The following is a 15,805-nucleotide window of genomic DNA, read 5'->3' as shown; positions in this document are numbered from 1 at the left end:
CACACAATGAAGAGAGGACTGATTTCTGCAAGCTATATTCTTATCTTCACATGTGCGTTGTGTCATATACAAGTGCACACGTGTGCATATACACAATAATTAAATATGCAAAAATCCATTTAGCTAGGGAAAAGACACATCTTAATGGACTGAAGTGAGCAGGTGCAGGCCAGAGAGTAGGGAGGGGCTCTGGTTTGAATGGGAGGATATGACTCCAGACTCTGCAAACAGTCTTTTCTTTATCCAAACCTCCAGGACCAATGCAGGTGAGCTGCAGTGCCTCACATCCTTTCCAAAACGTCATTGTTAGGAATCAGAGAGGCATGGCCTTGAAGGGGCCTCTGGTGTGTGTGTTGGGGGGGGGGGGGCCTCTGAGAGCTCAAGCAGCCCAGTCTGAAGAAGGTAGATATCTGAGTGCATGAGGAGCAATCTGCTGGGCACTGCCTGCTCTGCTTCCTGCCCACCAGATAGATCTGAGCTGATGTGGTTGGCTCCTAGATATCCCCCCTCTTTCTCTCGTGTGTGTGTTGGATCACAAACGAATAAATGAGGCTAACTCTAAACCAAGACTGTCTTACTTCCATAATTGGAATATCTACTACTATTTCCCAAATAGTGCCTACCATTGATTAAGTGCTAATAAGTGGTTTGTGTAATTCTGACCTTAGTATAATTATTCCTAATGGACAGATGAAGCAATTGAAACTTAAACTTACCTTGTAAGATTATACATCTGTAAGAAGAGCCCTTTCCTTAATTAACCCTCCACACCAGCTGTTGCCACTATGATATCTCACTCATTCTCCAACTTGGTAGTTTCTCTATAAAACGGTGTTTTTGACCAAATCTAAAACCTAAGGACCCAGGTCAAACCAGTTCTTTCCTTAGGCAACAAAAGCTGGGATGTCAGACACCCTGGATCTCAGGCCTGTGGTCTCTATATTCTTTGCTTCCAGCTGAGGTCGAGATTGGTGGATGGACCTTCATTCGGATTAAACAAGCCATGTCGTGGCCCTCAGCTCTGACCTACTGTCGCAACCACTACACAGACCTGGCCGATCTGCAGAGAGTGACTGACGAGAAGGACAAAGAAATCCTCCACTCCATCACAAGCAATGTCGATGCCTGGATTGGCCTCTACTTCAGTGCAAAGATCAACAGTCTCACCTGGTCCAGCGACTTGGGTTCTAGCATTCCCGAGTGGCTTCAGAAAATACCTTTGTTTGGTCAAGGACTGTGTGCAGGACTCCGTATCTTTTCGAATGGCCCACCTGAGATTTATGCACTACTTTGCCATGAGCAGAAACCTTTTATCTGTTTCAGTGGTATGTCAGAGCCCACTTGGCTCATTAAGGTTAAAATGTGTTCATTAAACAGTGGGGAATACTCAGGAAAGTCCTATGCAAGCACCTGGAGGCTTTGAGGGTAACAGAATTCTACAACAGGCTTTGATTTGATTTAAAACAAAAAAACCAACAACAACAACAACAAAGAAACAAAAACAAAACAAAACAAAAAAAAACACCTTATAAAGGAGTTGTAGTATTTAAATCCTGGGGATCTTCAGAGGATGGAATGAATGAACCCCATCCAGCCTTATTACATTAGCAATGAACAACAACAATTAATCATCAGGACAAATAACCATGAGCCCATGATTTAGCATCAGATAGACTTCACTGCTTCCTAGAAGATGGGCAGAATCTAGTCCCCTTTTCTTATCTGGAAAACATACTTTACAAATCAGGATTGGGGAAATCACCCCATAGCTGAAGGCTGAATGACAGTGAAGATCTTGACGTAGAGCAAGTGCCTGCTAATAGCAGCTCTGGTCACTATGAATTTGAGGGCAGCAGGGGCATTCTGGATCTTGTATATAACGTGTCTCCTACCTTATTCTTTGCTTTCAGTCTCCCTCCTTCTGCTGTATTTCTATTGCTGAGAACCCACATATCTTAACCTTTGAAGTATACAATTCAGTGGTTTTTGACATTTGCATGCATGTTCAGCCATTGCCACTGGCCAATTTAATGACACTGTCATTACCGTCCAGAGCCCGTACTTACAGTCACGCCCAACTTTCCCCTTGGCAACCCAAATAGACTTTATGTCTCTGTGGATTTGCCTATTTGTGGCTATCTCTTTTGTTTTGGATTTGAAGACAATCTAGGCCCCTATCTGTGAAATAGGTATTCCCTGATGAGCTGCTGTGAAGATTAAGGGTGAGAGGACCTATCCCAGTGATTTGTACACAGTGTGCAGTAGGAACTGGACCACCACATTTGTTTGCTGGGATGAGGCTGACTGGCAGGATCTCTTGTGACTTCTCACAGGGTTGGTGTGACAGAGATTGCCCTTACACTCATTGTTCTCCCACAGACCCCTCCATTGGTCATCGGAAGTTGGCAGAGATGCCTCTACTCACTGCTACGTCCTCCCCCAAAGTGACTCACCCCTCAAAAGTGACTGCAAGGACAACCCCTAGGCTAAACACAGGTACTCCGCATCTGTTCTTGGCTGTATATGAGCTCTTCTGGGCCTAGGAAACTAGAGAAAATGGTTGGTTTAAACAGCAACCCAGGGTGGAGCCCATGTGAGTGGCCTTCCCTGAGGTGCTAGTGAGCAAACAGAGAAGAGGTATGCCAATGGTGTGGCACTCAGTCATTTATTATACCAATGAGGATCTCTGCTCCTTCTCCTCATACTGCTTGGCTAACAGTGTGAGAGTAGGAAAATGAAGAATTGGTTTCCCACAAACATCCTTCTTTGTTGGCTTCTGAGTTTGAAGTTCTAGAGGCCAGGAGGGCCAGGAGAGGCTGAAATAAAGGCCTGGGACACAAAGGGACAGATGGCTGAGTGGTACTCCTTGGGAAGTCACCAGAGAGGCCTAAGATCTTAGAGGTTCAGCACCCAGAGAAAGGAAACAAAACAAAGGAGACCCACCAGTCCCTTCTGAGCATGCTCCTCTGCTGGGAGAGTCATGAGCTGTTAGGGTTTTGTGATGTGGTTTTAAGTTATGGCAGTTGACCAGGACCTAACAATGGGGACAGATACAATCAAGAAAATCTCAGAGCTCATTCTGATGGCGCTCACAGCCAGCCAGGTAAAGCTTGATGTTTAGTATAGTCTGAAGCATGACGGGGACAGAGCAGGAGCTATCCAGTCACTGTAACTGCAGAAGAACTTTTGGTGGAATGACTTCAGAAGGACGAGGTTGACAGGTGGCTGGGTAGGGGATGGTAGGAAAGAGGAATGGCAGGGTGTTTGTGTGGAGGTGTCATCACTGGGGAGCTGGGGATGGCGTGGATTCTTTCAGCTAAGAATCTGGGCTGAGAAACTGCCTTGTTTCCCTGTTAAGGCATCCACTTAGCTGTTTCAGCCCACTGCTTACTTGGGTTGGTCCAAATAGGTTCAGAAGGCCCTTTCTGACCAACTCTGTCTTCAGTGGATGAATACCACTATGTGTGGCAGAAAACTGGGGCCTGAAGCTGTAATATTCTCTCTGATCTGCTCCACTGAAATTACTAGGAGTTTCTGACCTTTGGCTACGGCCTTGAAAAAGGTTCTGTGCCCAGTGCACCTCACATAAGTCTTGTCTCTTGCCATAGGGACCAGCACTGGCCCCACAGGTGCCTCCCAAGAGATGGTTCCAGCAACCTGGATCCCTCGGCAAGTGAGTCATCAACCAACTGACATCAGCTCTGGCACCTGTGATACGATCACTCCTGCCCCCACCACCATGGGCCTCACAGCTTTCCATTCTCAAGGGACGGTCTCAATAAGTCCTCTGGCAACCCTGACACCTTCAGGAGGTACCTTGGTTTGAGACGGGCTCACAGCCCACTGGTTACTGTTCAGAGCTTGTCTTTGGATCCTGAGCACCCAGGAAGCAGCTTGGATCTAGGAGAAGGGCCCAGCATACCACTGCTAACTTCTCAGGGCTTATTCTTGGACCTTGGGAAGTAACTTATTTCTGGAAGAAAAGTCCACGACATCACTGGTCACTGTTAGAACCACATCCTTGGATCTCATATCCCCAGAAAGTATTTCAGTTCTTGGGGAAGGGCCCAGGGCTGTTGCTCAATGTTTATCTTTGGATTTTGCACCCTGACACTAGCCCATACAGGGAGTGAATCAGTTCAACAGGAAGTGGCCTAGGCCCCCCAGTGGCACTGCAGAATCTTGGCACCAGGGGTCCCTAGAACCAGAGTAGGCTCATGACTACAGGTGAGGTAACCACAAGGCCTTGGCTATTCCCACATTGGCAATATTCTCTGACTCCTCCTCATTCAGTTAGCCCTGCAGTTCAGGGGCTCTGTGGAACTTTGCAGAGATTAAAGAAAGAGCTATGGAGGCATCTGTCTCAGGGAGCTCAGTAGAGATTCAAAGAGACGTGCCCCTTGCATCTGCAGCCTGAGCCAGTTTGCCAGCACTTGAGACAGCTGGGTGTCTGTCAGGAACTACAGCAGGTGCTTGTGTGCCTCACTGAGGCCAGACAACCCTGCCTACAAGTTCCTCTGGGGCATCAGCAGTTAGACACCAAGCTGCAGAGTCTACACTGAGAGCTGGGTGCAAGAGTCACATGGCTAGGTAGGGAAGCACTGCAAGCCTCTCCACAGGAAATTGTCTGACCAGCACCAGCTCATAAAACCATCCTCCCTTAGCCAGGTAGAACAGAGTCGGGGTAAGGGAGGAAGATTTAGGAGAATCCACCTTTAAGAACTGAAGTCTGTCAGTCAAGATTGGAATATTGGCTCTGTAATTTACTGTGCACAGCCTTAGACAACTTTTTTCTGCCATCCCTCCCTCTTGGCTCCCCTTCTCTTTTGAAAACAAGTCTCACTCTGTAGTTCAGGCTGCCCTCCAATACACTGCAATCCTTCTGTCTCAACCTCTAAACTACTGGAATTGCAGAAATGAATTACCACATCTGTCTCCCTAACTTTAACCTCAATGAATCTAATTTTTCTTATGTCTAAAATCAAACCAAGAATACAGTGTGATTTCCTAACTCTCAGTTCCTGATTCTGGCAGCGATGATGCAGTTATTACCATCTTAATCTCAGCTCACTAGTGACATTGAGTGTCTTTACCTTGGCAGATAGCAAGGCTCATGCTCATGTAACACATAACAGATGATAAACAATCAATTGTGAATATTGCAGACTCTTCCAGATAGAGGTTGTTGTATTTCCTTTTCTCCTTGCTTTGAGTCCTGTCTTTCGAGTACCAGATGTGAACTCTGGATACTGTGTGGCTAAAGCAGGTGAGCAGAACTTGCTTTTAGACAAAGGCAATCCTATAGGAACAGAACTAGACAACTGGGATGGCTTGTGAGTATGTGAAGGGTGAAGCAAGAGCAGAAAGTGGCTCATTCTTTGGACAAAGGTGTAATGAGAATCATGGCGGTGGTATCTGGAAGTTCTTCCTTGATGAAAGACAAGGGCTAAGACAGACATGTCAAAGTGTTAAGTTTGTCTGGGATTGCCAAGAGATCTGATGTGGTTAGTGTACAGGTTACATTTTGGAGGAAGGAGTAACAGGGACGAGGAAAAAGAGGGGCGGCCGCCAAATTCTGAAGGACTCGAACCCGCAGTCAACAGGACCACCAGAAGGTTTGAGAAAATGAGCAAATGCTCGGGTCTGTAGTTACTACAGGTGGCCACAGTGACATGGGGCCATTGCATTCGAATGCTAAAAGAAAAGAGCAGAATTCAGTATATGTGTAACAAGTCTCAACAGCGAGAGAAGCAGTGAGGGTTAAAAATAATCAGGATGAAATTTACAAAGCTGCTTACCCCCGCTTCTCTGTTTCTGAGTTTTACCAATTTCTTCACTTACTAAAGAAAGGCATGAGCTTTTGGATGAAGAAAAGTGGGCTGGTGGAGAAGAAGGCGCACCAGGAGAGAACAGGCTGGGTGAGTAGCTGAGGCAGGGTGAAGTGAGGAGGAACATGAAGACGACAGTCGTCATAAATGACGCTAGTCAAGAAACACCAACACATTTAAACAACTTTCGGCTTTGTTCATGAAATCACAGAAATAAATCCAGCTTTAAAAACTAACAAGTTTTATTTTAAAATTTATTTCTTTACCTCACAACAGTTTGGCAAAGATTTAAAGGCAGTAATAAAGAGAATGCAGACGAACAGACATGACCATAGACATTACTATAGGCTGTAAACTGGTACAGGCAAGGTGCGTCTGTTTCAAAATGGGCATGTCCTTTCCTACTGATGTTCTACACTTAGAAACTGCTAAAGCTTACAAGGCAAACACGCACGCATGGACCCCCCCAACACGGTTTACTGTCCTGAAAATGAGAAGAGATCTAATGTCTACCAACAGACTGCTTAAGTCAGTCATGTCACATTTGATGAAATACTACACATTCTTTTTAAGAATAAGGTAGATTTTTGCATTTAAAATAAAAAAATTCAATCTGTGAAATATATTCTCTAGCAAACTGTTAATGTTGGCTTTCCCTAGGGCTGGGGCATTTTTCTTAAATTATACTAGTAGACCTCTAAATAATATGATTATATCCATATTTGGAGGTGGGCAATTGTGAGAAAAGGAGAAACACATTTGGGGACTGAAGGTGACAGCAACTGAAGACTTCTGGTCTTTGGCTGGGATGCCTAGTGTATGCCCAGAAGTTAAGCTTGGTTTGGGGGCACTGCCTTGGTGGGGATGTCAAAGCTGCTCTGGGCACCGTGGGGAGGGGTTAGCAACTCCAGACATGGGGTAAGAGCCTGGGAGGCAAGTAAAGGACTGGCAGGAGCAAGCAACTGTGCACAGCAGGGCTGCCTTTCCTGTCTTCTGGCTCACAGCCAGGCACCAGAAGCCAGGCATCCTTGATTTCCGACTACATTTGCAGTGATTCCTTTATTCTTCCTTTCCTGTAGCTGTGACCAGCACAGAGCATCATGCACATATAGGAGACACACCTACTACCACCCAGGCCCAACATGTAAGCTCACCTGAGCACCCAGAGCCTCAGGAAGCAGCAGCAGAAGGCTCAGGTAACGGCTTCTGTTTGCTAACTTCACTATCCAACAGCCTAGAGCTCTGAGCCCAGGAGACCTGGGGGCCTTCTTAGGAACAGTAACATGAAATGCTGGCACTGGGGAAGGGAAGGAAGCTGTGGGTTGCAGTGTAAGCTGTGTAACTACTGTGAGTGCAGTGAGGGAAGCAAGTGTCCACGGTTCTGTAGTTCTCATCTTCAAAAGGGGCGCAGAAAAGATGACCATATCTCATTGGGTTGCTGTGAGTGTGTGTACAAAGTACTTAGGCAAAGGAGCACTGTAAGCAGTCAAAAGCTCTGCCAATGCATGTCCTACCACGAGGCTGTAGTTTTCGTGATCATTATGGTTGACATGTAGAAAGACTGAACTTATCTATTAGTTCAGAGAACTTCTTTGGGGTTTTCTGGGTTGGGAGTTCAAGGGATGATGAAATTCCAGCATGGCCAAAAGCATCTAGTAGATTTATGAAAAGGGAACAAAAGATCACAGGAGAGATGGTGTCCAGGCTGTGGGGAGAGAGCGGATACTGACCTACAATACAGGGGTTTCTTTTGGGGTACTGGTTGGTGGTGTTAACTGTGCTCAGCTATTCCCCTCTTTTTCTCTTTGAAATCCTCTGTCACTATGTAGGACCTATGGTATCCAAAGGGTACCTCTATCTTCCAAGGACTGGAAAGTCTAAGTAGCAAGGAGTGACATTCTTCTAAGCCAGGAAACCTTTTCTTTCCCAGAGCACTCCTTTGGAATCTTGAAAGCCGATTTTACCATCTCAACACTGAAGGATCCAGAAGAAATGAAAGATCAACTTTTGAGTGAGGTTAGATGTCTAACTTTTTGAATTTTGAAGATTTAGGTGACAATAATGCAAAGCAGTATTGTCAAAACCAATATATTAAAGCTGGGGCTGAGGAGATATCTCAGTTGGTGAAGTGCTTGCATGTTCTGTATGAAATTTTAGCAGACTGGCTCTCAGTTGGTACTGGATGTTAGCTACTATTATCACTACAATAATTAAACTGATTACTGAACATAGTCCGATAAAACATTTCTCAAGGGATAAAACCATCCCTAGATAGGTATCTATCAGAAATCATAACTTTACAGGTAAGAAGACACACTGGCATTTATTTAGCAGCTCTTGGCCACTTATTCAAAGGCCCAAAGGTAATCCATTTTAGAATTTCACAAAATCAAGTTTCTAGAAAGACCACTTGCATTGTGTGGCCCTGCAAAGGACATGGGAAGAAAATAATTTTGAGTTTTCTATTTTTTGTTTACTGCTTAAGGTTAGAGGTATTTTCTTTGGTCCAGGCCTGGGCCTTTATGTGCTTTCTGGAGGTGTAGTAATAGAAACTTTTCATACTAAACTAGAAGCATCTATCTTATGCATTAAACTGGAGCCAGTGAGAAAATCGGGCTTATACTGGTAAGTCCCACCTCTTAGCTTTGTCAGAATGTATCTGTTCCATTAAGTCAGATGGACCTGAGGCCTTGGGTTTGGTCTCTCACGCCATGAAAAAGAAAACCAAAACAAAACGAAGGTAAAGGAACTTTAAAGAATGAGCATGCCACAGTTTCTATCTCACTAATAGAAAAGGAATGCAGTTGATAATGACAAGGTATGTGTGGGGTTTATTTAAAATTATAAGTATAAAGGAAGAAAATACCTGCAGCTAACTCATCCAAACCCCAGGACCACTGATAAAAGACAGTGTTATAGATACCACATACACTGTTCAGAGGGCAATATGGAGTAATGGAACTCACGAGGCAGCCATCCATCTCTGTGTGTGTGTGTATGTGTGCAAATGAATGCATGCATGTATGTATGTGTATGTATGTATATATGTATGTACATACATATATACATACACACACATATATATACACATACATGTTTATGTGTGTATTTAAATTTACCCAATGAGCCTGATGCGCAGTAAAGACTGGGCGCACTTAGTAATCTGGTGTTATTGATAAGATGCACACGGTGAAGGCAGGCTAAGAAAGAAACAGGATGGATGCACAAAACATGCACGTTAGTTATCTAGAGCTAAGAGAGTCATAGGGCCATAAGGTAGCATCAGTCATTCCTCGTTTTCTTTTCAAGGTGCTAGTCAGGAACTGATCCCACTGAACGATATCTCTAGCCCTACTTCTCTCTTTTTAATATTTCAGATCCAAGAAGCCTTAAAGCTTGTATTAGGTCACGAGGAATTCACACTGAAATGGGTCGGCTTCGAAGTAAACAAAAATTAGCAAATATCCACTAATTTTCACTTTCCTTTTAAAGTAGTAGTTTAGGTTGTCTTTAGTTTTGTTTTGTTTTGAATTCCTAGAAGCACAGGATTAGAAATAACCTGAAGGACGCACAGAAGAAATGACATGTGAAACCTGCATTCTTGGGTTCTGCAGACTGAGATAGATAAACTGAAGATAGCACACCTTGAGAATGATAAACAAAGGCAGCTCCTTAACCCCAACAAGAAAAACCCTAAGAACAAGCTGTGTAGGGAATGAGAGGACCACGGAGGTGCAGGACAGCTGGAGGAAGCTTTCTTTCCAAGGGCATTAACATAACACAACCGACACCAGTGCCGGTTGTCCATCCTACTCATAAGCATTTTACCTGAAACTTGTAAAAGTTTAAGGCATGCTATTCCTAATGCTAAAATGTATCTTCAGAATAATATCCCAGTGTTCCAAATGTCTTAAAGGCCCAGCAGATAAGTTAGAAGGTAGCACACAACAGAGATGCATGTATGATAGAAGCAGTAGCAATTTTAGTCTGAAATGTTTAAAGTTAAAGTTTATTTGTATTTTTTGTAGGAATATCAATAAAAGACCTCAAACGTATCTATATCTGTACATGTACAAGAACCGTCAAAAATTATTCACAGAACAAAAATAAATCTTTTTTAGAACCCAGGTAATGAAATGCAGATATGGATCACATATGGAACAATCTAAGTGCTACAAAGCACAAAAATATGGCTTTAAAAATAAAATAAAATCTTGGGTTTTGTTTTTCTAAGGTGAATTCCTTTCTTGAAATAAAAAATAAATTATTTTGAACTATCTTTGTAAAATAGTCATGTGTATTAACACACTCTTATTAAGGCCCTGGAGATGAAAAACAAAATCAAATTTGGAAGATAAATTCCTCACAGGTATGACCCAGGTAATTATGCTGCTGTTTGCTTGAGTTGATCCTAATATAGCTAGAAATATCTAAGCACCAGTCAAAATCCAACCTTTACTACTTATTTTAGCATTTTTGCAGGATAGTGGTCATAGAGTTAATTAGCATTTAACCTTTTAGTGAACTGGAAGTTGAAATTTCCTTGAGGGTTTGAAAATGACATATCCATGCTATTTATATTCAAATACTTAATCACACACAGAGGATGGGGACCCCTAAAACACAGCTGTGGAAATGCCACCACACCAACAGTTCAGTCCGGTTTTCAGTTCTAAGACTTCCTAGGGAACAATGAAGGCATTTGATAAAAAAACAGAGTAGGAAATTAAAATGTGTGTTGAAACACGGGGTCAAAGCACTCCTGACCTCTCTGTGGGTTGCTTGCTGCATTGACCAAAGCTAGCTGGGCTGCTGCTCAAACACCTGAGCATGAACTGGTGAAAAACCAAAGCTACTTTCTGTATTCTGCTCTGGGATGGTGACAGTCATCTGCCGCTCCACATTCTCTATGCTACCAATAATGATACCTTGCTCAAGTCACTTTAACTTATATATACATATAACACATATAGTACATTTTAAAGAGAATATAATTTTATAAAATCTAAAAAACAACAAAACAACATCAAAACAACAACAAAACAAAAACAAAACTTGAAGAAAGTTTGGATGAACATTTTTTAAGGGCTGCCTTAGAGCTGTGTGCTCCTGTAGGCACGCACAGGCTGTCTCAGGAGCTGCCTTTCCAAATACACGTCTTAGGAGGAGCCAGGGGATACAACTCTACTTGCTTCTTTGAATTTCTGAGGAACCAAGTTCCTCATGTGTCTGGATCATGTGTCTTCCTCGGGATTTTTCTGAAAGAAATTCTCTCTCTCTCTCTCTCTCTCTCTCTCTCTCTCTCTCTCTCTCTCTCTCTCTCTTTCTCTCTCTCATGCAAATTCCATCACCCTCATCCTTTCAACGCTCCAGAGCTTTCCTAGATGGGTTGGTGACAAGAGGGTGCTCTATAAGAATTGATAACAATTTTTCAAACATAAAAAACCGTGTACTTAAAAAATTTGAAACTTCAACATTACCTGCTTTTAAGAAACAAGTGTAAGTTCTTTAAGTTAATAATTTAAAAAGGTATCCTAGGTATGGGGTGGGAAGGTGACTTTTTACTGCTAAGGCAAGTAGGAGAGTTCACTTGAAAAAGCCAAGGGGTATAGAGCAGAATGTCCCCTGAAGTTGTTTAATCTGTAGCAGAAGGTGACTCCCTGCCCCCAAGTGGCTGAAAATGAAGAAAACTGTGGCATGACTCTAGAGCTGCTGCGTTTGCCAGTGACATGGCTAGTCTATGGTCCAGCCTGGGGACCAGTCAGTCTTGTGACTGAGGATCCTGAGAAGACTGCTTCTCCTCGGCTCAGTTTCTTAACAGTTCTCAGGAACTGTATCTGGGAGGAACCAGACCTAATGTGGATGGAAGCAGAACAAACACTAATGCAAACCCCATTTGATGGTAAGTGTCCTCTGGAACTTCAAACAAAACCCCTACTCCTAAACTGCTGTATCTGAGGACACAGAGGAAGCCAGGGCTCTGGTGAGCTGACGTTCCATACAAGAGCTATGGGTACAGTAAGAACAGGGAAACTACTTCTGAGATCGCGCTCGACCCCAGTGCATACACTTGATGCTTACAACTGTCTTAGAAACCCTCACGGTTTCTTCACTCTGCAACCCCATAACAGAGGGCAGGAGCAGACCAATTCTGACCAACTTGATGGTAAGTGAAAAGGCAAAAACAGCCATGGTAGCATAATCACCTCAGTTTCCACATCAAGTAAAAGACTACCCCAGACCCAAGCAGCAACAGGGATGGACACTGACGTAACGCTAGTCTTATGGAAATAGAACTTTTTGCAATTCTGGAAAAATTTGGAAATCTTATTGCTCTAGTGATTTAGGAGGGAAACAGGAAGCCCCTTTCCTGATCCTACTAAGGCTGCTCTTGTTAATGGTAAAGTCTTGTTCTCTCCTGAATAAAAGCTACATAAGCACTTAGCCCGAATACCAAACCCTATCCAACCCTGGACTATTCTCACGATGTATGTGCTGACGTGTTGACAAAAACAGGGATCACAAGATGCAGCTACTTAACCCATCAGCTTTTTAAAAATCTCACATTTCCTCCCAGTAAAACAAAATGATATACCTATTTAATTAAAGAAACACCATGTAAATTAGCACCTGTTGTTGTCTTCTAGTCTCAAAAAATTCAAAATAAACTTGATAAGATTGTAACATTCTCTAAAGAAATATTAAATATATATAAATTAGCGTTTTGAGACAGGGTCTGAAGTAACTCAGGTTGGCCAGGAAACTTCTGCTCCTCCTGCTCCCACTCCTGGAGTGCTCGGATTGCAGGCCTGTGTGCCACCATCCTAGTTCATGTGGTGCTGGAGTTTGAACACAGGGCCTCTGGCATGCTAGGCTGGCACTCTGCCAATGGAGCTATGCTCCAGCTCAGACTAATATTTCTGATAGGTTAAAAAGATGAGTAGGCTCAAAGGATAATCTGAGATTTAATATCTGGCAACAGTGCTGCACTTCCAACCTCTAATCCTCTTACTATTGCTGTTATCTTCCTTCTTTCTCTTCAGTGATGATAACACGGTGGCTGGAGGGCCTCATCATATGTCTAACGGTCTGTGATTCAGTCTCACAATGCATTCAGACCCACAGAGCTAACAGTTAGTGTTTCCATCACTACACTTATCTGAGCAGCTCTGTAACCCATAGCCAGCACCTGAGACCTTCTCAGCCTCAAACGAGACGCTACCACATCGTATACTTCAGGCCAATGAGTCTAAGAATTGACTAGGTTCTCTGTGGTACTTGTGAAGGGTTTTGAAGAATAAAGAAAACATTGTTAAGCTACAAACAAGAAAAGATCTATGCTTACATTCCTAGTTCGCTCAATACAGGTCATTACTGCAAAATCAAAACCCTTTTCTCTTATGAAGTAATTTTTAACACACTGTGCCTCAGCTTAGGGAGGAGATAAGACATCATAAAATAGCTGGTAAGGGTCAAGAAAACACTCAAGTGGACATGGAGGCCTGCAGTGAGATGCTCCTGTTTAGACATCTGTCTGACAAAACAGGTTATTAGGAAGAAGCCCTTTTCAACTGTAGTCCGGTGAGGGCTCTGGTGAAGGTGCTGAAATGCAAGGTCAGACATAAAGGCCAACCTAAGGGTCAAGTGAGACTTGGAATGCATGCCTGGGACTTGGCGGAATCTATGCCTGGGCTTTGAACAGAGAGAACATGTTCTCTTGCTTTCTTATAAATATTCTACTATGGAGAAACACATACTCCATGCATATGGCTCTGTTATGTCTCCCTCTGCATCCTTTACTTAAAAAAAATTCTTAAAGTTTATAACTTAAAAAAAACAAAACAAAACATTAACTTATTTGAGAAATGCTGTTTTTTCAATGTAAAACAGTGTAGAACTTGTTTAAAGAGATTCAAGACCCTTTTTAAACATTATCTCTGTATATCTGACAGCATAAAAGGTATGAACATTTTTGATGTGCACATTATATGTACATATGTGTGAATACATGTATATATATATATACTTATATATAATATTTGTTTAACCTGCAGCTAACTTTCTCTACCTCTGGTAATTAAGCCTGCATTCCAGATGACGTGTCACACTCTGGAGAGAAACATGGATTTTCTGTCCTGTATTAAAGCCATTAAAGATAAGCTGGGTCATTCTTGCTGAGTCTTCCACGAGTGTGGAATAACAACTGGAATGTGCCATCCTCACATTCTGTTTTTTTGTAGCAAGATTAATTATCATTTTGAAAAGAAAGACAAGTTTCAGTTTTAGATTTCCTTCCCAAATTTTATGGAAGGGATAAATAGAAAGAAGCAGCAATTTAAAGGTGGTGATAAAATCCCACAGAACTATTAGTATGGTGGATACAACCTTTATCCTAAGCAAAAATACGACAAATAGGAAGAAAAATTGTAGTGGGAAATATTCAGAGATTCCTACTCTGCTGTATTAGCCCTTTTCTGTGTGAAAGAAAGGGTATTTATTCAGATGGCTTACGAATGCATACTTGAATAACCTCTCCAGTGGAGAGTAAACCCTGTCGGTGCTGGCTGCTCCCGGCATGGGGAGGCAAGGGCAGCGCACATGTGAAGATGAAGATGTAGAGAGACACAAATATTTATAGTTCTGTCAACTCTAAAGAGAAGTAAAAACAAAATGTAGGAGTAAAAAAATCAAAAAGTCCCATATCTAAAACAGAAAATTCCCATCTGTTATAGATGGAGGAGACAAACATACTGACAGGATCAACAGAAATCATTTCTAATTCAGTTCTGGTACAATCAACCACTTCTATCCATGTCCTCTGAAACGGCGACTCTATAAATCTGATTACTGTCTGATCAGAACCATCTTGGTTGATCAGTAGCATAAATTACTGTTTTGTATGGATCTTGGTATTTGCATGTCTTCCTAATGGCAAGGGACTAGGGTGGGGCTTTTAAACTGGCAGATGAATCCCTGAAAAAAATCATTTTGACAAGGTCCTATTGCACTCCATGTACCCCTAATCCAATACACAGAGCCTCTACCTACTAAACCGACAGGCTCATTTCTCACTCACACTTGGTTCCTACTTTTCCTCCACTAAAAACTGCAGTGCTTTCAAGAGAAAAACAATAATAAAATAGTAATAATTAAAAAGGTAATCTACATTATTAACTTCCTTTTGGTATATTACAGTGGTATTTCTGTACATGGCCCAGAACTAAGTTCCCTATGTACATAGAGACACTGGGAAAGCATTGACATTGGGAGTCTTTGCTTTATGCCCTGAAAGACAAGGTTTCTTTCTTCATTTGAGAGTTTCTCACCACACTGCTATTTGAAGCAACATTCTGTAAACCTGGAGGGTTAAAGAGCTGGGGACAGGAGAGCTGGGCAACTTCCTTCTGTCTCCTCCCACAGTTTGTATTCACAAAGGCCATCAGCAGCTGCTGTTTTTGAATTCACCATTCTCCGTGATGGAAAGCTTGGTGGGGTTGGTGGGAGAGATGCCATTGCGGACCTGCATGCTGTACCTCTCCTTCACTTGAGTCAGTGCACTCATCAGTCTTGTGTTGGCGGAGTCCAGGGACACGATCCGCTTTTCCTACAACACACCAATCATGGCTTTATTCAGGCTGCATGGAGAAAGGCACTTTCTTTACTGAATCATCAGTTCAATACTTTAACTCACAGCACGGTACACATGTGCTCCCCAAACAAATGGAACGTCTCTGCCTCTTTCTGCACATTGGTTAGGTTCAGCTCCCCCGCCCCTTAATCTCTCTTTTTTAAATTTCTGCACAACAGGGCTTATTACCAACAATATATTGAGGTATCACTAGGCTGTCTTATGAAAACGACACCATGAATCAAGCTGCCTTTATGTAGTAAGTGTTTTTGTAAAAACTGAAACATGGATATTAGGTGGCAAAGAAAGAAGCACCAGAGGTTTCATTTCACAGAAGAGAAGTGCACGT

General features: G+C 42.6%; 1 protein-coding gene across 5 annotated transcripts in view; it reads right to left on the bottom strand.

The window, feature by feature from the left end:
* Positions 1-9,816: 9,816 nt before the first annotated feature.
* The window catches only part of Rasal2 (RAS protein activator like 2), a 293,856-nt gene continuing 287,867 nt past the window's right edge, over positions 9,817-15,805 (bottom strand). For all 5 annotated transcript variants that reach the window (XM_038348684.2, XM_038348685.2, XM_038348686.2 and 2 more), the window contains one exon: positions 9,817-15,432. In XM_038348684.2, the coding sequence (XP_038204612.1) occupies positions 15,268-15,432 (165 nt within the window). In that variant the 3' untranslated portion in view covers positions 9,817-15,267. The remainder of the gene's footprint in view (positions 15,433-15,805) is intronic.

This window comes from Arvicola amphibius, chromosome 12 (assembly GCF_903992535.2).
Source record: "Arvicola amphibius chromosome 12, mArvAmp1.2, whole genome shotgun sequence".
Classification (NCBI taxonomy): Eukaryota; Metazoa; Chordata; class Mammalia; order Rodentia; family Cricetidae; genus Arvicola; species Arvicola amphibius.
This window is presented reverse-complemented; position numbering and strand designations above follow the sequence as displayed.